The 20,691-nt window shown below is 39.5% G+C and overlaps 2 protein-coding genes across 2 annotated transcripts; both read right to left on the reverse strand.

Annotated features, from left to right (window-relative positions):
• Window positions 1-289: 289 nt before the first annotated feature.
• Window positions 290-10,137, reverse strand: calua (calumenin a). The gene is made up of 7 exons (XM_041780518.1): window positions 10,002-10,137; window positions 8,776-8,994; window positions 5,938-6,131; window positions 5,467-5,633; window positions 4,882-4,942; window positions 1,949-2,148; window positions 290-1,865 (listed from the first exon to the last, which is right to left on the reverse strand). The coding sequence occupies exons 2-7, from the start codon at window positions 8,991-8,993 to the stop codon at window positions 1,761-1,763; spliced, it is 945 nt and encodes a 314-aa protein (XP_041636452.1). The 5' UTR covers window position 8,994; window positions 10,002-10,137; the 3' UTR covers window positions 290-1,760.
• Window positions 10,138-12,152: 2,015 nt separating this feature from the next.
• On the reverse strand, window positions 12,153-20,038 carry irf5 (interferon regulatory factor 5). Its single transcript, XM_041781275.1, has 9 exons — window positions 19,818-20,038; window positions 18,803-18,990; window positions 18,430-18,616; window positions 16,644-16,669; window positions 16,518-16,545; window positions 15,999-16,340; window positions 15,523-15,912; window positions 15,302-15,420; window positions 12,153-12,928 (listed from the first exon to the last, which is right to left on the reverse strand). The coding sequence occupies exons 2-9, from the start codon at window positions 18,974-18,976 to the stop codon at window positions 12,740-12,742; spliced, it is 1,455 nt and encodes a 484-aa protein (XP_041637209.1). The 5' UTR covers window positions 18,977-18,990; window positions 19,818-20,038; the 3' UTR covers window positions 12,153-12,739.
• Window positions 20,039-20,691: the final 653 nt, after the last annotated feature.

Genomic DNA, 20,691 nt, shown 5'->3' on the forward strand with positions numbered 1-20,691 from the left:
TGCTTGGTGTGACACACACAGGCACACAACACAAAGGTTGAGTCAACTTTTAGACATTCTAACTGGCTTCAGGTGAGATTTCTAGATTGCCAGCACCTGTTACTTGGCACAGGTGAGTTTAAATGAGCATCACATGCTGGAAATAAAATGATTTACCCACAGTTTTAAAAGGGTGCCAACAATTTTGTCCGGCCCATTTTTTTTAGTTTTGTGTAAAATTATGTCAATTGTGGCTTTTTCCTTCAAATTTTTTCTATTGCTCTAATGCACATAAAGGCAATAAACATGTGTATGCCAAAAACATTTGTAACTGCAACAATTTCTGGGAGAAATGGTGTATTTTCTGGAAAAATTCCAGGGGTGCCAACATTTTCGTCCATGACTGTATGTTAGCTTTAGCTACATTTCCTACTAATGGCACGTTCCTTTTAATCTTGGAACTCTGAAATTCTGTGTTAACATCATCAAAGATGTGCCCTGAAGTCGTTACTCTGGCTTGGAAAGATGGCACAACCTCTACTACCCCTAATTACGAGCTCATAGTACATGGAATGCATTCAACTTGAGTATGGCGTCATTCCCATCTCCAAAATCCAAGGTAAATGGAACGCAGCATAAGTGTACACGCTTAAAGTAGATTTAGCAATGTTAGCCTCTATGAAAGCAAATTTTAGCTTTAGCTCAATCAAACATAGTTTATGCTAAATTAGCTATATTGGCTACAAATGTAATGTGGCTACAGATTACAACTATATAAACTTTAGCAAATGTAGCCATGCTAATGTAGCTATGTTAGCGACATAAGTAATGCTGCTATGCAGCATAAGCAACTGTGGCTATGGGTGCATTTGCAAATGTAGCTAATGCTAATGCAGTAATATAGATAACATAGCTATGTATTTTGAGCAAATGCAAATGCATCAACATGACTTTGTTGGCTAGCTATTTTGCTTAAGCAATGTAGCTGCATTACCTTAGTTTATGGAGCTTATGTAGCTTTAGCCTTAGCTAAGTTAGCTGCGTTAGTGGTTCCATGGAGAAAAAGCTCTTTCATGCAATCAAAATGTTTACAGGGCTTTATTTAAGTGATCAGGATTTGTTGGTTAGGTTTTTGACTTTTAACTTTTGGTATCCCAACCTCTACTAACCCTTAACTTGACTGTGACTGGAAGTCAAAATGATTTTGTTTGAAAGTTTTAGCATGCATTCCTGTCCTGACAGAGGCTGTGTCTCACAGTAGTGGTCTGCAAGTGGGAGTGTCTAAGAACTGTTGTCTGCAGCCAGACTGTCTTGGTAATTTCCACAAGGTCTGTGTCGGTTCATTCCAACAACATGTGCCCTTCCTCCCTTGGTTCCTCTTTTAAGAAAAGCACAGAATAGCTGGATGACGACTTCACAGGTTCAAGGGTATAAAGAGAACAACACAGAAACAGAGCGTTACTTGGCCTGTTTGATTTCCTATTGATTTTCGTCTTCAAAGACTGCAGTTTGCTCCAGAGATTTCATCACAGATGAAATGCTACACAGACAGACCCTGTAGAAACGGTGGCTTGCCGTGAAATCACCAACAAGACACAAACTTGGTATGAAGGACAGAGTGAATATAAAGTCTGAGGGATAAAAATACAAAGATACAAAGTTCAAGCATTTTTTTGGTCCTAATGTAACTCCAAATTTCTCTCAGGACAGGGGGGACAACATTTCTTTGGAATAAATAACTATAAAAAAATCAGATTTTCTTCATCGAAAAATTGGCAGCTCTAGAACTCATCGTGTCGTAGCAATGCCTCCCCAAAGTCCGTCACCTGACTGCCGACAAACACGTCAAATTTATCCAGGATCTCCTGTTTGGTCAGTTTCCCATCCTGCAAACATAAACAAAGTGTTACACAAGTGTATGCTGATTCTAAAGCCTCATTAACAGGTAAATCTGGGGGTTTAATCTCACCTGGTCGGCGTCTGACTCGTGCAGCAGGTGTTTGGCCTCGGCTTCAGCATGGTCGTAATCTGACGGGAGGATCCAATCCAGGGTTTCCTCTTTGTCCATCTTCCCATCTTTGTTTTTGTCTCTGAACTCTGCAAACTGCTGACGCTCTGATTCCACCCACTCTGGATCCTCCACCCCTTCCTCTGCTTGGTACATGTCACCTACAGACCAGAGGCAATGATCACAGAGCACAGACTCAGCACGATGATCAGAGATCATTTCAAACCATGCAACACCAGTAAAGACTGAAGCACTGAAAACAGACCAAATCAAACGATTACTGTGTCACTACAGTGCTCTGCCTCTTTCAGGGTGAAAATATTTCATCTAAATGAATGGAGGATTTGGGAAAGTAAAAGTTTAAAATATAAAAACTGTACAGTTTAACTGTTACTGGTGGCCCAAATCAAACATCAAACAAAAATGGTGACTTTTCTAAGCAGGAGTTGGCATCATAACATTAAAATACACTGCCTGGCCAAAAAAAAAGTCGCCACCAAAAAAAGGTCACACTCTCTAATATTTCGTTGGACCACCTTTAGCTTTGACTATGGCACGCATTCGCTGTGGCATTGTTTCAATAAGCTTCTGCAATGTCACAAGATTTATTTCAGCGTTAATTTTTCACCAAGATCTTGTATTGATGATGGGGGAGTCTGACCACTGTGCAAAGCTTTCTCCAGCACATCCCAAAGATTCTCAATGGGGTTAAGGTCTGGACTCTGTGGTGGCCAATCCATGTGTGAAAATGATGTCTCATGCTTCCTGAACCACTCTTTCACAATTTGAGCCCAATGAATCCTGGCATTGTCATCTTGGAATATGCCCGTTCCATTAGGGAAGAAAAAAATCCATTGATGGAATAACCTGGTCATTCAGTATATTCAGGTAGTCAGCTGACCTCATTCTTTGGGCACATAATGTTGCTGAACCTAGACCTGACCAACTGCAGCAACCCCAGATCATAGCACTGCCCCCACAGGCTTGTACAGTAGGCACTAGGCATGATGGGTGCATCACTTCACCTGCCTCTCTTCTTACCCTGCTGCGCCCATCACTCTGGAACAGGGTAAATATGGACTCATCAGACCACATGACCTTCTTCCATTCCTCCAGAGTCCAATCTTTATGCTCCCTAGCAAACTGAAGCTTTTTTTGCATGCCTTCTTAAACAGACTAACATCTTTTCCACGACCACAGGATGTGTCTTTCGACATGGTTGTTTAAGAAATGAGAAGTTACTCATTGCATCAGCTGGGGTTAAGAAACTTGTTGCCAGCTGAAAGATAATCGCCTATGCACTAATTATCCAACAGGAGGCTCGTACCTATTTGCTTAGTTAAATCCAGGTGGCGACTTTTTGGCAGTGTATTACAGTTATAGGTGAATATGAGTATCTGTTCAGACCCTCCCCATGTAACTGGGCAAACTCTTCCATCCTGTGACTGGAGATTTTATAAACTGACATAAAATATATGGACAAAAGTATTCAGCCACCTGACCATTACACCAATCGTGACTTTACTGGCATTGTATTCAAAAACATGTACTTTAATATAGAGTTGTAGGTGTTGCAAGCTCATGATTCTGAATTTGATTTCATATTTTGACCTTTTTAATTCGTAAATTTGACTTTTTTATCCCATATTTTGACCTTTCAGACTTACTATTTTAAGTTTTCAGTCATATTTTGAGCTTTAAAACTCATGATTTTGATTTTTTTTTCTTTCACATTTAGACCGTTTAAACTCATGATTTTGAATTTATCTCATATTTTGATCATTAACTCATGATATTGATTTTTTCTTCATATGTTCACCTTAAAAACTCAGGATTTTGAATTATATCTCATATTTTGACAGTTTAGATTCATGATTTTTCCACATAATTTGACCTTTTAAACTAGTGATTTTGAATTTTATCTCATATTTTGACCTTTTAAACTCATGATTTTGAATTTTATCTCATGTATTGACCCTTTAGATTCAGGATTTCAACTTTTACCTCATAATTTTAGCTATTTAACTCATGCTTTTTGAATTTTATTTATTTTCAATTTTAAGACTCCAGTATTTTTGACCTTTAAACTAATGATTTTGAGTTTTTACTCATATTTTGACCCTTTTAACTCATTACTTTGGGCTTTTTTGCTTCATGCTTTGACCCTATAAACTCACAATTTCTACTTTTTTCTCATTTTTTGAGCTTTCAAACTCATGATTTTGAATTTGATTTAAATTTTTGACCTATCAATTCATAATTTGGACTCTTAATCTCCCCGTTTGACATTTCAGTTCACAGTTTTAGGTGTTCAGTAATATTTTGACCTTTTAAGCTCACGATTTGAGTTTTAGCTCATATTTTGACAATTTAAACTAATGATCTTGACTTTCTATCTCATATATTTGCTCTTTAAAAACATTTTCATGACATAAAATTTGTGTTTTGGCCTTTTGAACTAATAAGTTCGACTTTTTAATCTCAGATTTGGAGCCTTAAAACTTTAATTTCATCTTTTTTTATCTCAAAATCATCAGTGCCAAGTTTTTTCCCCATAATTCATTACTAGTGAAAACAAGGTTGAGCGTTTATGGTTAAATGTCAACCCTCTAAGGTTCTTAGGTCAGACCTAAATTCAGAATCTGTGTTTGACACCCCTGTCGTAGATTGTGACTTTTAAACACATTATTCAACACAAAAGCATTTCACTGCACTGTTTTAAAATCTACCACCTTTCAGCTTTGGGAACAACCAATTGTTCGAGTTTGTTTTCACCCACATGGGGGCTTGTTCACTCCGGATAGCAGGAGGTGACATTTGCCTGCTCTCATCAACACCAGCACAGATAAAACAGACAAATACTGTCACACTCAAACAACCACCCCTCTTCTTACCGATGTACTCCTTCAGGTCGATGAAACCATCTCCATCCTTGTCAATATCCTCAATTGTTTCCTGTGACAGAGAGCAAACATATGCTTCACTACCTGAACGACATTCATAGATAAACATTCACATGCAGCTCGGACTGCCACTGTTTTAAGGAGTGTTGCTCTACAGATGTGCCCTTTGAAGAGGGTGGATTCACAGCTAAAAATCAATGCTGGTCCAAGATAGGATGAGGTCCACCCCCCATTAAAACACTCATAACTCGCTGAAATATGGATTTATTTCCAATCCTTTTGTTTCGTCTTTGACGTGTATTCTTTAATTTAATCAGGCAACCTGAATCTTAAAGTATGCCTGACAATTGTAACAAAAACAGCTTGAAATCTGATCCATATTTTAGCAAGTTAGGAATATTCTAATCATGGATAGACCTCCTGCTGTCAAAGACTTACATTCATATTGAGCTGCAGCTACTCTCTGTAAAATAGCACCTACTTAGATGCAAGCTAGTAGCCCATGAACTGCATTTTAGTTTTTTATCTATGAGTGATATCATTTCAATGACATTACGTGAGTGACATCCAACTCACCTGCACCACGACGTCCTTCATATGCTCGTAATCCTCAGGATGGAGGAACGCCGTGAACTCGCGTTTGTCTGCAATCAGATCTCCGTTGGTGTCTGCAACTTTGAATCGTCTCTCATCTCTCGCCATCATGGACATGTAGTTATACTCGGAGTCGGCCTGAGGGTCGTCTGTCAGAGGGAACCAATCAGAAGGCTGATCAGAGGTCCATCCGAGGGGATTGGAGCTGGGTTTTTTTGGTGCTGGCAGAGCTCATTTTTTAATAGGAACCCAATGAAGCCCAGCATTTTCAGCAGCCTAATACCCTGAGTAGACAGGAGAAGCTGCAAAATACAACCATCCCTGCTTCCACTCTTCTGGCTACGAGTCTGACCAAGCAACGATTACCTCTGGTGAGAAGCACTGCCAAACTGACGTCACGGGTGCTGCGGCTGTGAACCAAGGCCCTTAATTATTTATAATAACTACACTCACCCAGGTAAGTTCCATACGTGACGTTCCTGTACTCCCCCCAGCTGATCAGGCCATCGTTGTTCATGTCGAAGTCGCTCCACTGACGCTCCACGCTTTCGTAAATGTGCTTCTGCTGAGCGTCTTTAATCCAGCGCTTCAGCTCGTCCTCAGAGATAAACCCGTCTTTGTTTTTGTCCATCTGATCCACCATGATGCTGCACGCAAACACAAACATATTGACATAGAAGTCAGATTTGTCAGATGGCTCTCCCATCAACAACATCATGATGAAATATAAGTTTAAGAGTCCATGCAGTTGTTGCTGGATCCTTTGCCCCACTCATTGTCAGACTGACAGCTTATAAAAGAGCTGTAAAGCTGATCACATCTGTTATTCCCGTTATTAGGAGCTACAATTAGACATTATGAGCTGTAATTTAGGCTGCAGAGAGGCCGCAGAATCAACACACTCAAAGGCAGATGAGTAGTCTTCATGCCTTCTGGACAACATCATAGATGAGTTTAAAGAGTCTTAGAAAGGTCTGAATTTTTGGTAACATAAAAGTACTGTAACAATATTTTTCTCAGGATGTAATGAAGTAACATAAATCAGGTGTGTTTAATTAATGTAAGAAAAACATAAGAGCCTTTGTAAATGCAATACATCAAGCTGTCCTGTATTTGTTTGACATGTTCTAGATGTTTCTTCTGTAAACCCAGATACTGAAGCATAAGAACTACAGTAGCCCTGAAGATCAAAAGCAAAAACACTGAGACAAACAAAAAAATATTTTTGATGCAAAAACATTTTGTCAAAAGTGAAAGATATTTTTAGAACACAAAAATATTTCCTAGATGCAGAAATATATATTTTTCAATGCAAAACTATTTTTACAAAAAAAGGTTTTTTGTGCAAGTTATTGTCACATAAATATTTTTTAACACAAAATGTATTTTTAAGGATCAAAAAGTTAAAGTTTTTTTTTTACGCAAAAATACTTTTTGGTTGCAAAAATGCTTTTTGTACATATATACTTTTATTAAACAAAAATACTTGTACACATAAATATTTACACAAAAAAATCCAATGCAAAAAAAAATATATTTTTTAACATAAAATGTTTTACTCAAAACTATTTTTTATATTTAAAATATTTTTGTGTTAATGTTTTTGTGTGAAAATTTTTTTGCTTACAAAAATATTTCTTTATGCAAAAATGTGAACCTAACACAATTCTATTTTTTTATGAAGCATAAAACATTTCATGGAGCAGACACAATCTGGGAAACTTAGGGAAAGAAAAACAGTAAAAATGCAAAAACAGTTGATGTAACAAAGAAACAAAAAAGAAAACACTTGTATACTATATACAATACTATATACTATACTATAAACACTTGTGAAATACAAAACTTGTGTTCCATCAAGAATATTTGATGAAACATAGACATTTTTTTATCTTTCATGACATGAAAAATAACTCTCCATACATGCAAAAGCAATATTTGAAAACTAGAAACATTCAATAAAAAGTGAAAAAAAAAAAAAAAAAGAAGGCGTTCATTATTTTTTCGTTTCTATGTTTTACTAACCTGGCAAACCACTCATAAGCTAGGTTTCCGTTACAGTTTTTCGCAAAATGAAAGTGGTATTTCTTAAATTTTGATTAAGTACAATTGCGCTTTGAATGCGTTTCCACTGAAGGGAGTTTTGGGCATAGGCCTTGCAATTCTTGGCGCTCAAAACCTGTTGTATGTTGGTACGGTTTTGGTTACATCTACAGCGGTTGCCTTGATCGTTTTGAACAACAGACGAAGGCAACGGATGACAGTTCAGAGGTAAAGTCAGTATGTATGGCAAAAGCCATGTATAAAGGTAGAAGTACGATGCTAAGAAAAGTCCCGTCTCTTATTCTGTCTACACGTATCGCGCCATGTTGTCTCGGAGTGACTGGTCATGTGACACTGTATGTCACGTCCCGTGACTTGTAAATGCAGAAAAAGTGTTTCCATTACACTTTTGTGATATATTTCTATATCAAAACGCCTGAAAAACCTCCTCATGAAAGCCTAAAAACTTCTTAGCGATATTTCAGGGTTTTTTCGAAATTCGGTGTTTCCATTACCAGTTTTTTTTTGTTTGCGCTATTTTGATTTTGCGCATTTCCAAGTGTAATGGAAACCCAGCTATAGATAGCGATTGGGAAAGGGCAGAGTCTTTGAAAAAAAACTTGGAGGGTGATTGGATGAACATTCTGTCAGATCTATACGGGCCAATCAGGGCAACTAAACACGTGACGTAGCCGCCAGCGAGCTGCGCCTCTACCGAAGGAGTAAACTCCATCAGCGCTGCATAACACGAATCATGGCGACTGCTGTTCTTTGTTCTACTTTTAAAGAAGAAATGTCATCAAGTTCTGATGTGACTGGTGCTTTAGCAGCATCCACGCTAATGTCTTCCACCATAATTGTACCACCCTCTTGTTGCTGCTCGCTTACGTCACAACTCTGCCGCACCTGAAAGTACTTCCCCCTAAATGCTGATTGATCCTGTCACTTTGCAAGGAGGAGGAGGGAGCTTTGCAAGATGGATTCACCAGTGAGAAACATGGAAACAGGCGTGTCCATCTGCTTTGCAAGGTTAATGTTTTACTGAGCAGTTGTGCATTTCACAAAATATTAAGTTTTGTGTTTAGGGATTTTTTTTTGTATATCACAAAACATGACTTTACTTAACAAAGTGTTTTTAGCATTACATGAAATGTTTTTGCATTTGACCTTCAGGGCCACCGTATTTAACCCTTTGTAAACACACATAATAACACATCAAAAATCAGGCCGTGTTTTTAAGAAATTCACCTGAGCCTCCGCTTACTCTCCTCCACGGGGAGCTGGTCGAAGGTTTTGGCCTCCTCTTGGCCCAGAAACGCTTCGTGGTCATAGTCAAAGTTTTTGTTGTCGTCGTGTTCGAGGCGGCTCAGAGGCTCATCTTCGTGAACTCGACTCTTCTTCTCTGTTGGTTTACTGCTGCCGACAACGACGCAGAGAACGAGACACACCCACAACGAATGCATCATCCTGGGGAGGGGCATAGAGATTGATCATTCAGTGAACATTAAAACTATTCCCCATAAAAAGACAGATCTCAGAGAGTTGGTGGGGACTGTAAAACAGGACAGAAAATGTTTACTGAAACACTCTTAATGAAAATAAAGATTAAATGTTCTGTTCTACATTTGCATAAACTTTGTTTCTGATAAAAGATGTTATAATAACTAAGCTAAGAGTTTACTTAAGTTAAAGTAAAAATACTGCTCTAAAAACCTACTCAAGCAACATAAAACATATTTAATTTTAAACTAACTCAAAGTACTGAGTAGTGACTTTTATACTATAGAAAGTAAGGGTGAAAAGTAAATTTCTGACTACAGAGCAGAAATATAAGAGAATATGCATCTTCTACTAGGTTTTTGAACTGAACTGACATTTTAATTTTAAAAATCCAATGCAACAGCGGTTGACAATGTGATGTGGAATTACTTTCTCACTGTGACTCAGACTGACCGTCATGTTGGACTGTAAGACAACCAGCAGGCCTGTTTTACGTGATTACGTTAAGCTTGAACTTCCTTTTTTTTTACCATTTAGTTTTTCCCTCGGTCATTGATGTTATGCAATGTGTAGCAAACTACAATACTTCCCCTAAAATATACGAGTAGAAAAAAAATTACTTCATTAAAAAATCTACACAAAAAGGTGCAAATACACAAAAATCAAGCTAGTTAAAGTAACCAGGTAAATGTAATATATGATTTCTACCAACTATAAAAAACGCTATAATGAGTACTAACTATTCACAACAACTAAAATAGTCCAGTTCTGACCACTGATAACTACTATAACTAGTATCAACTATTTTAACTAGTATCTAGCATCAGTAACTATTATAACGGCTCCAGTGGCTGGTTAAAGGAGGTAATTAGCTCTGTTGGTGACGTCAATTGTAAATAACGCTCTAAATAGTAAACAGCTGACAGGTTAACAACAATAATTACTCTCTCTTTTTTCAGTCTTTGGCAACTTACCTGTCTTTGTCGTGCTAAAGTATGTCCGTATCCCTTCGTGCAACAGAACTCCTCGCCTGAGCTCGGTCCGTTGAGTCAGCTCGGTCGGTCCCGGTTCTGTCCCTCTTCTCTCTGCAGCTGAACCGTCCAAACCCTTCCGCCCTGCCACAGCCAATCAGGAGCCCCCTGTCCTTCTCCTAAAATCCGATTGGTCCAAATCAGCACATCTGCAGCTCATTTCATGTAGTCAACCAACTCTTACATCATACTCGATGCTCATTGGCTGTTGACCGTGTGCACACCAATGACAGCGCGGCTGCGATTAATCGGTGGAAAAAGTAACAGTTGCGGGCTGCCACGTCCTCAACCACGAATCACAGAAAATGAGGCTTTAATAATCAGCTATTAAATTTCATCTATTGATCCTTTGATGTTATAAATCTATACAATATATTTCTAATATCTAAGAAAAGGTTATATTATTTTTCATCTATTAAATGTTTGTTTTTAATGTGCCTTTTAACTGATTTGATTATATTATTGTCATGCATAAACAATATGCCATATGAGACATTTTAAGCAGGCTTTTTGCCCTTACCAGACAATAACGCAAAAGAGAGACAGGAAATATGGGGATAGAGAGCAGGGTGAAACACGCTGTACATGCTAAATTAAAACAACCTTTTCAGTGCACTCAAAGTTGAAAATACGAGTGCCTTCCTAGCAATAAAAAATTGACAAAATGCACTCTATGTACACAAAATTTGACAGAGTTCCCTCTTCAAGTGCACAAGTTAACAAAAGTTAACACAAACATTTGTTGCCCTCTTTAATGCCCTGTAAGTAGAGATAAAAATGACAAAGTGCCCTCCTCAGTGTGTCTTCAAGTGCACATAATGGACAAAGTGCCCTCTTTAGTAGCCTTCAAGTGCACAAAAATATACAAAGTTCCCTCTTAAGTACCCTCTAAGGTAACAAAAAAAATTTGGTGCCCTTTTAATGCCCTGTAAGTAAAGAAAGTGCCCTCTTTAGACTTTCAAGTGCACATAATTTACAAATTGGCCTCTTTAGTAGCCTTCAAGTGCACAAAAATATACAAAATGCCCTCTTTAGCAGCCTTCAAGTGCATAAAATTAACCAAGTGCCCTCTTTAGAAGCATTCAAGTGCACGAAACAGAAAAGGTATCCTATTAAGTAGCCTTCAAGTGCACAAAAAATTACAAAGTGCCTCTCCGAGAAGCCTTCATGAGCAAATAAATTGATGAAGTACACTATTAAGTCGCCTTCAAGTGCACAAAAAATGACAAAGTGCCCCTACCAGAAGCCTTCATGAGCACATAAATTGACGATGTACACTTTTTACTAGCCTTCAAGTGCACACAATTGAAAAAGTGCCCTATTTACGAGGGTTCAAGTGTACAAAATTGATTTAAGATAAGATATTCCTTTATTAGTCCCACAAGGGGAAATTCCAAATTTATTGCTGTCTATAATATTTGAATAAGTCCCTCATTAAGTGCCCTCTAGGTTGACAAAATTTTACAAACTGCATCCATGGTTTCTTCCAGTTACACCATGTCTAAACCTTGCAAAGCAGATGGAATGTCCAGATTTCCTGTCTGCCTTCTGGTCAATCCATCTCGCAAAGCTCCAATCTGAACTGATTGTAACTAATCAGCTTCTTTTAAGGAGAAAGAGGCAGCAGCTACAGGCAGGGTTTAGTTGTACTAGAAGCTGGTAAATAATGGCTACTGCTAGAGAAGCGATTATCTCCCATGTGCTGTAGCTATAATGGCAATTCTATCATAACTGGACAGCATTTTATACTGAAACAAGAGCAAGGAGCCACACTGAAAGCTTTTCTTAGTGGAGGAGACATTCTTGTACTTCCCCTGACTGACCTCGGTATGAGTTTCATCCACCAACAAGCTCCACCGTTCCTTAATTACAACAGCACCTGCCCATTGAGCTCAGGGTACTAGAGGAGCTGTGCATATCTACTTCATTTTGTCTTGTCACTCTGATTGGCCCATCATGAATGTGACTGACAAAACATCATCCAATCAGGAGAATTCCTGGAATCACTGTAACTGCAGCAGAAGGTTATCTGTAAAAGGTAATGGTGAAACTGTTTAAAGTGGTTTTATAATCTGTGCACCCAGAACATTTAAATTCCAGCATGTCTGCATGTTTATTTTTCTCTGTTGATCATCTTTGGTGTTGACCACCATGATGACTGTTTTAACTGACCCCATAACATATATGACTCCAAACCTGAACCTTGAGCAGCATTGTATGGTTGAAACATGGCATTAATCAGCAAACACTGAACAGTTAACATGTCAATAATCCAGCACACAGCCTGTGTAATGCACTGAAACTGTCATACAAAGAAATAAATAATTAAGACTAATCATTTTTAATAATTTGAGACAAAACAGGGAAGACAGAGGGATAATTTTTCTTATAAATTGATTATTTTTAATTGTTTATCCTGCGCTGATGTCAACAACTGACCTCAAACATCAGATCAGTGTCAGGAGTTTTATGTCTAGTTGTAACTGAGCGCTCAGTAGAATTGAACAGAGTATTTCCTGTTTATTTCCTATCAAAATAAAATGTAAAAAAAAAACAATTGAAGGATGACAGAACACTGAACGGTGTTTATTAAAAAAATATCTGAAAGTATAGAAAAAAATCTGAAATGATCTGAAACATGTTTCTGCTTCTGCTTACAGAGGAGGAGAGTGCCCAGGTTCTCATGGCACAGCGGGGGTCCAGGGCCCCTGAATTTGCTGGCTCTGCAGGAGTCTCTGCAACTCCTTGAACTGCTCCACTGTTTGGTCCTTGACATCAGGGTTTGAGATTTGCAGCCTGATGCTGTCGTTGGACCAGCTGAGTTCTCCAGAGAACATCTCTGTCAGGATCCGGGCCACGACAGGAACAACCTGAAACCAGCAAGACAGGGTTTAAACCCCACAAAGAACTAGCCCCAAACTCTGAGCCCCTGAGGGTGCACTCCCACTAGGCAGGCCGGACTGTGTCGAGCATGTTAGACCCCAAAAGCTTAGTTTGTTTAGTCATTATAGTAACTTTATTATTTGTCTAGCACTTTAAAAACAGGGGTTTACAAAGTACTTTGACATACATACAGACACAAAATAACCAAACCAATGATAACAGGGAACACCATTTTAAGGAAAAAACTCCACTCAAACATACCAAACTAACAAACAGTGCCTAAAAAAGTATTCACCCCCTTGGATGTTTTTGTTTTGTTGATTTTATAAATCAATCCTGGTCTGTATAATCTGGCTTTAGATAAGATTTTCCTTCTGGAATTTCCTATATTTTTCTGGATTAATTTTACCCTCAGCTTTACAAGCCTTGCTGGGGCAGCTGCCAAGAAGCATCCCCACAGCATGATGCTGCCACTACCGTGTTTCACAGTGGGGATGGTGTGTTTGTGGGGATGTACAGTGTTTGGTGCCATCTTGTCTGATGGCCAAAAAGCTTCATTTTGGTCTCATTAGACCAAAAAAATTGTTTCCACTTGACCCTTGAGTCTCCCATATGCCTTTTGGCCTACTGCTGGAAAACAGCCGTGAAGGTAGCAGGGTAAGATCGACAGGCAGATCGGTGCAGCATCTGTGGTATTGCAGACGTTGTACCGCACCATCATGGTGAAGAGGGAGCTGAGCCGGAAGGCAAAACTCTCAATTTACCCGTCAATGTTTGTCCAACCATCACCTATGGTCATGAACTCTAACCTGACACGCCAGATGAATTTGTTTCACACATCCATCTGGGAAAGCTTCAATAGGAAACGTTTGGGAAAAGGAAGAGGCTTTGAAAAAAACTCGGAGTGTGACTGGATGAACATTCTGTCACATCTCTACGGGCCAATCAGAGCAACAAAACACGTGACGTAGCCGCTATCAAGCTGTGCGTGCGCAGCTACCGAAGAATAACGCGAAACATGGTGGCTGTAGACATGTAAGTACTTGACTTCTGTTGTTTTTGCAACAACTCACTGCTGTTCTTTGCTCTTCTTTTAACTAAGAAATATCGTCAAGTTCTGAGAAAACTGGTGCTTTAGCAGCATCCACGCTAAGCTCTTCCGCCATAATTGCACCAGCCTCTTGCTGCTACTTGTTTACGACACGACTCTGCCGCGCCTGAAAGTACTGCCCCTCGTCGCTGATTGGTCCTGTCACTTTCTAACTGGGCCAAAACGGTTCAGGTGGGAGCTTTGCAAGATGGATTCGCCAGTGAAAAGCACGGAAACGGGCGTATCCATCTGCTTTGCAAGGTTACATGAACTCTGGGTAATGACCAAAAGAACAAGGTCACGGTTCAAGTGATCAAATTGAGATTCCTCAGGGAGGTGGCTGGGCTCAGCCTTAGATAGGGTGAGGAGCTTGGACATCCGGGAGGATCTTGAAGTAGGGCCACTGCTCCTTTGCTTCAAAAAGAACCAGTTGAGGGGAGCGCAGATGGTCGAGTGGTTTAAGGCGCTACCCATGTACGCGGGCGGCCCAGGTTCGAATTCGGTCTGTGGCCCTTTACCGCACGTCTCTCCCCACTCTCTTCCCTCTCTTCTCTGTTCCTTGTGGAGGTCTTCCGGGCACATCTAACTGGAAGGAGACCCCAGGGTAGAACCAGGACTCGCTGGAGGGATTATATATTTCATCTGGCCTTGGAACGCCCTGGAATCCCCCAGGTTGACTTGCTTAGCCTGCTGCTACCGTGACCCAACCCCGGATAAGCGGAAGAAAATGGATGGATGGACTTTACCACTAAGCACTTGTGATTTCCCTAAGGATGTTTAATTTTAATATTGCATTATGCACTGTACCCGCACTGAGGCTTTTACACAAATGATGTTCCTAATAGTTAAATAAAACAATTTGAATTGAACTGAATCCCAGCTAATCGCTTTACCAGCAGCCATTGTGTATCAGCTTGAAGTAAAACTAAACCATGCCCATAGCTTCTGCCTTATCCTCCTCAAATGATTTGACTGGTCTGAGAACAAGCTTCAGTGAAATCTGGGATATCTATTGGCTTTACAAGGTTACCGTTCACAGTGTATAAAGGTGTATTGACTCAACAATAGCTGTCTACTGAGCTGACATTATGTGGTGTCCTGTGACTGTGCCCTAAACCTTTCTGGGGGATTTTCTGGGACTTTTTTTGGCTGTGAATCAACAAAGTCTTAAAGTGAGCAGGTGTAAAAGGAAACACAGAAGAAGAGGAAGGAGAAGACAGGTGTGTTAAGAGTTAGAGCACCCCCTGGTGGTGAGAAACCATGAACCCACCTGGACCATTATGAGTTTCTTCTCCTTGGGTTTTGTGTCGGGCCAGTCCTCCCCAAAACAGAAGAAGATCTCAAAGGGGGGCGGTGTCTGAGTCTCCCCTTTCTGGAACAGGATCAGCCCTAAAGACATATTTTATTTTCAAATTTGCACCATAATACCGATATAGCTCATCATTTTATAGGAGAATTAGTAATTTCTCTTTCTGTGCTCTGATTGATCACCTTGCAGGAAGTCGTTGAGGCTGAACACTTTGACCTTCCTTTCTCTCTCCAGTGGGTTTGGCGGTCCTTGATTTAGCATACCTGGTCCAGACCAGAACACCTTACACTGACAGAGGCGGACAGCGTAGATGTCCTGCTCCCAGATCTCTAGAATCAAACCACGGTCCATCACGTCTAGCAGGGCCTCTGTGTAGAACCGCTGCTTCTGGTTCTGGATCGCAGACGTCCCAGGGAACCGCACCTGCTGAAGGTTGACTGGCCCGAACAGGTCTACCTGCTCTGGGGTCGGCTCCAGGTGTCCAAAGTACAGTCGGCAGCCCTGAGGGTTACTGACTGTCAGAGAGTCCGCTGTACGGCCCCGGTACTGGAACTTCAGGTCCAGATCTGTCACTGTGGAGACAAACAGGGATCAGCTATAACACACGTTTGAATCGAGTCTCAGGGTCATGTGTTGAGAGGTCAGAGGTCATACTCACAGGGAACACTGCTCAGCAGGTCGTATTTGGCAGGTTGTTGGTTCTGAGGCTCTGGCTGGTTCTGGATGTTGCTGGTCTCCATGGAGATGGCTGGAGGTGCCAGAGTGTCTTGAAGTCCACTGCACAATCCTGAAGGATGGATGAAGGGTCCCTGGGCCACCTGGAGGTCAGAAGCCATGGAGAGGTCCGTGGTCATGGTGAGGTCAGAGACCATGGGGAGGTCCGTGGTCATGGTGAGGTCAGAGGTCACAGGGATCGCATGTGGAGGTCTAAATGTCTCATTGGTGGGTAGACTGAATGGAGACTCTGATGAAGTTGGGACATCAAAGGGGGTCCTGGAGTCTGAGGAGACATGGCATCAACCCATGACATCGTTACATGACATCATCCCAAGAGAAATGGGAGGAACCCGAGCTAAATTTCAAGTGTTTTTGCAAAACTGAAAAAAAAAAAAAAGAAAAAAGAGGGAATACCTTCTGAATGCAATGTTAATCTAAAAACAAACATGCTCTAACTCACTGATCGTCAGCTCCATCAGGTTCGGCATCTGAGAAGAAAACATAGAGGTTTAAGTGTTTTTGCTGATTCAGGCCATGAAGCTGAAATTAATTGTAGAGTTTGTTGTTTTAAACATTTTGTTCTCACCTCCTCATCATCATCATCACCGAAATCTGAAACACAAATGGCACAGGTCAAATTAAAGGTATAAATATGTACTATGAAACTAAAAACAGTGACACAGGTCATCTCTCTCACTTTAAAGGGTACATATTGTGCAAAAATCACTTTTTCAGCCTTTTCTAACATAAATATATGCCCCTGGCCTGTCCACAATCTCCTCAAGTACCAGAAAAATTCCATTCCCTCTCCCCCTCTCTTTCTCCTCCACCTTTCAGAAAATGTGTGCTGAAACAAGCCGTTCTCAGATTTTACACCTAGTCCGCGGCTGCAGTTGGGTATTATTGGTAACATCAGGAGTGCTGCATCCATTTCCTGAGAGGGGTGTGGTCAAGGGCGGAGTCAGACAGCCAAATACCATTTAAAGCCACAGAGACAGAAACAGCTTGTTCTGAGAAGGGCTGGAGCAGAGGGCTTTTAAGAAATGCAAAAATCCAATACTGGAGTGTTTTTTCAGCAATAAACTTCACAGGCATGTTTTGGGGACCTCTGAGAAAAATATAAACTTGTCTTAACAGGGTAAAATATGTCCCATTAAACTTCACAACATCTTAACTTGAATTCAAGAGACATTTTTATTTTGAAAACCTCACAGGAAGTTCTGTTTCTTCTTGCCACAGATTTTAGTATTTAATATACTTTTTAACAACTACTTTGTTCCAACTACTCTTTCTATCAATAATAATACATTATAATATTTATAGTAACAGCAAAGGTGTCAAAAGTATTCACTTTCATTACTTCGGTAGAAGTATAGATACTAAGGTTTAAAAAGACTTCTGTAGAAGTTGAAGCATCAACTCAAGCTTTTTACTCAAGTAAAAGTGTAAAAGTACTGGTTTCTAAACTACTTAGAAGTGTAAAAGTAAAAGTAATGTAAGGGGGAAAAAATGCCATTAAGGACAAAAGCTTAGGCTGCGCTGCAGGGGCCTATAGTGCACTACCCCACCTCCCCAAAAAAAAATTTTTTCTAAAGGCCATATTGACTATAAAGTTACATTAAAATGTTAACGTAGAAAAATTTGGGATGCACCTGTTTCAGCCGCATTTATGCCCATTGAAAATGAACGCATTGTAGAACAATGCAAATACATTCAAGAATATATGTGTACTACTGAGCATTAAAGTGTTTCATGGAGCGGAAGATATGATGACTAGTTGCCTATAAGTATTGGTCTTCCTGGCTACCAACCTCCTCGCTGGTGCTTGGTTGGGACATTTCACTTGAGTTCTCTTGATTCTCTGCCACGGACATCTTTGTACTAGGCTACATACGTCCATATTTCCTTGCTGGAGAGTGACATGATTTTTGTCGTGCGCAGGTGCAATGGATCGCGTACAAAGCAATAGGGTGTCAGAATGGTACAATGTTTATACTTCTCATCCAACCACAATCAAATTCACTCTATCCCGATGGTGCAATTTATCTGGACAGGTTTTTGGGTTTTTATTGTGTTTTTTTAATGATGACATGCTGGAATGAAAACAAGCTGAAATGAAATAGGAGTAACGAGGCTATTTTTAAAATGTAAGGAGTAGAAAGTACAGATAATTGCTTGAAAATGTAGTAGAAGTAGTAGAAGGAGTAGAAGTAAAAAGTAGGCTGAAAAATAATTACTCCAGTAAAGTATAGATACTCAAAATTTCTACTTAAGGTAACTAAGTATTTGTACTTCATTACTTGACACCTCTGAGTAACAGTGGTAGTAGTGCAGTGCAGAGCTGTACCACATGACTCCAGGTGTGCTCTCACCTGTGCCCCCCGGCTGCTCGCAGACCTCGTAGATCTTGAACGGTCGGACGGGTGTTTCTTTGGTTCCATCATACTTCAGCTGAAACTCGCGGCTCTTGTTCAGGGCACAGCGAAGGTTTGCTTTCCACTTGGCGGGGTCGGGTTCATCCACGCCGTCCTGAAACTTACCCGTCTCTAGAGCCCACGCCTGCAAGACAAAGCAAAGGGATTTCACTACGCTGCATGTTCAGGCTAATATCAGGTATTCAGACCTGTTCTTGTAAGTCAATAAAAAATAACCTATAAATTCTGTTTCATATGCTCAATTTTATGACTTAGTATCTGCTGTAAATACCAGATTATCTAAAATTTAAAAAACAAAAAAAAAAATCACCTTAAATATGGTGTTTTCTTCGTCTGACGTTGGTGTATGGCGAGTGGCATGTTTCCAGGGGATCTGGAAGAGTCGGTGGTCCGGGCTAAGCCACTGTAACCCGGGATACCTGCCGCTGTTCACCTGAGCCAGCAACCAGGGCTTCAGACGGATCCTGCGGGGCTGGATGCTCATGCTGGGAGGAGTGACTGGGATGTTGTGGGGAACCAGAAAACATGTTCATCCACCTGATTTTCATTAGTCTTACTTACTTTTCCAGCCTTTTGTTGCCCTGTCCCTACTTTTTTTCGGGTAAATTGCTGCCATCAAATTCAAAATAAACTATTATTTTATCCTGACATAGTAAAACTTCTCCTTTTCAACATCTGATATGCTGTTTGTGTTCCGTATAAATAAGACATGGGTTTTTGAAATTTGACAGTCATTGCTTTCTGTTTTTATTCAGGCCTACATTTTACACAGCTCCCACATTTTGTTTCGAATTGAAGTGCATTTTACTCTCTTTTCCATTATAAGATGTAAATTTTCTTTGTCTTTAGAGATCATAATAAATTTACTTAATATGATGTGAAAAAAAATATTTGTGATCCCCAGACAATGAGATAAATGAGTTATGAGATCCAAAAACAACCTAAATTTGTTCAGTGTCATGTCTAAGTGACCTAAAAAATATAAAGATATAAATCATGGACTTTCTGTCAATTATTTCCTCCAGGCACACAATGAAGACCCACTTAAAACAGCTTTACGACCTATGAGCTTTATGAGTCCCGAACCACTGGTTGTGAACCCCTGCTGTTAAGAATACACACACACACACACACACACACACACACACACACACACACTCATCATGTTTTTGTTCCTTAAAAGTTTTGGGAAGTTATTGCTTCACAATCATGGGATCACACTAATACGACATGAATTCATAACGTCACCGACGTAACAAGTTAACATGGAGGAGGATAAAATATGCGAGGCTCTGAGTGTGGGCGGATAGGTGTGATGGACTCACCTGGTCCTGGTTTCTGGTCCTGCCGGTGCTCCGTGAATCGTTAAAAATCAACAGGTTCCGGTTAAACGGATACCAGCGTCATTGTGGCGCCATTAAACCAAACAACTGACAAACCAGCCAATAAAACAAAGAAATGAACAATTTAACAGATAAACAACCTGCCGATCGCTGAAGCTGCTCCCGTCCAAACTTTGACGGAACTTAGATCAGATCCGCGTCAAGGTGACGTCACGAAAACGACTACTTCCTGTTAAAGGGCAAAATAAAAGCATCGCTGTACCTCTGAAAAGGAAGTAGTTCAATTTATCAGCTGTAGACATAAAGATATAAACTAAATATTCTAGAATGAAACAAAAGCACCGAGATGATTGCATTGATGAAATACTGCAATTCTAAATAACAATAAAGACACAATCATTTTGAATAATCTAATAAAAATCCTAATACCAACAATGAAAATTCTAATACAAATAATAATACTAAATATCTAGTTTAAAAGGATAAATAACTCTCTCTATAAATTTACATATAATATGTTTAAATGTAAGATAAAAATTATAAACGTATATTCATCATACACATGTATATTTTATACATCTTATATGTGTATATGTATTTTAATTGTATCTAGTTTTATATATTAGTAATAATAGCAATATTAAGAAAAAATATATAATAAAAAATATAAAATATATATGTATGTGGTTGGTTCGACTCAATATATACAGTATATGTTATTGTTATTATTACTGTTATTACTATTATATTAAACTAGATACAATATAAATATATAAACATAAAACACATATAAGATATATAATATTTATGTTTATGATGTTATACATATATAATATTTATCCTATATTTACATATT

Source organism: Cheilinus undulatus, linkage group 23, assembly GCF_018320785.1.
Source record: "Cheilinus undulatus linkage group 23, ASM1832078v1, whole genome shotgun sequence".
NCBI classification, from domain to species: Eukaryota; Metazoa; Chordata; class Actinopteri; order Labriformes; family Labridae; genus Cheilinus; species Cheilinus undulatus.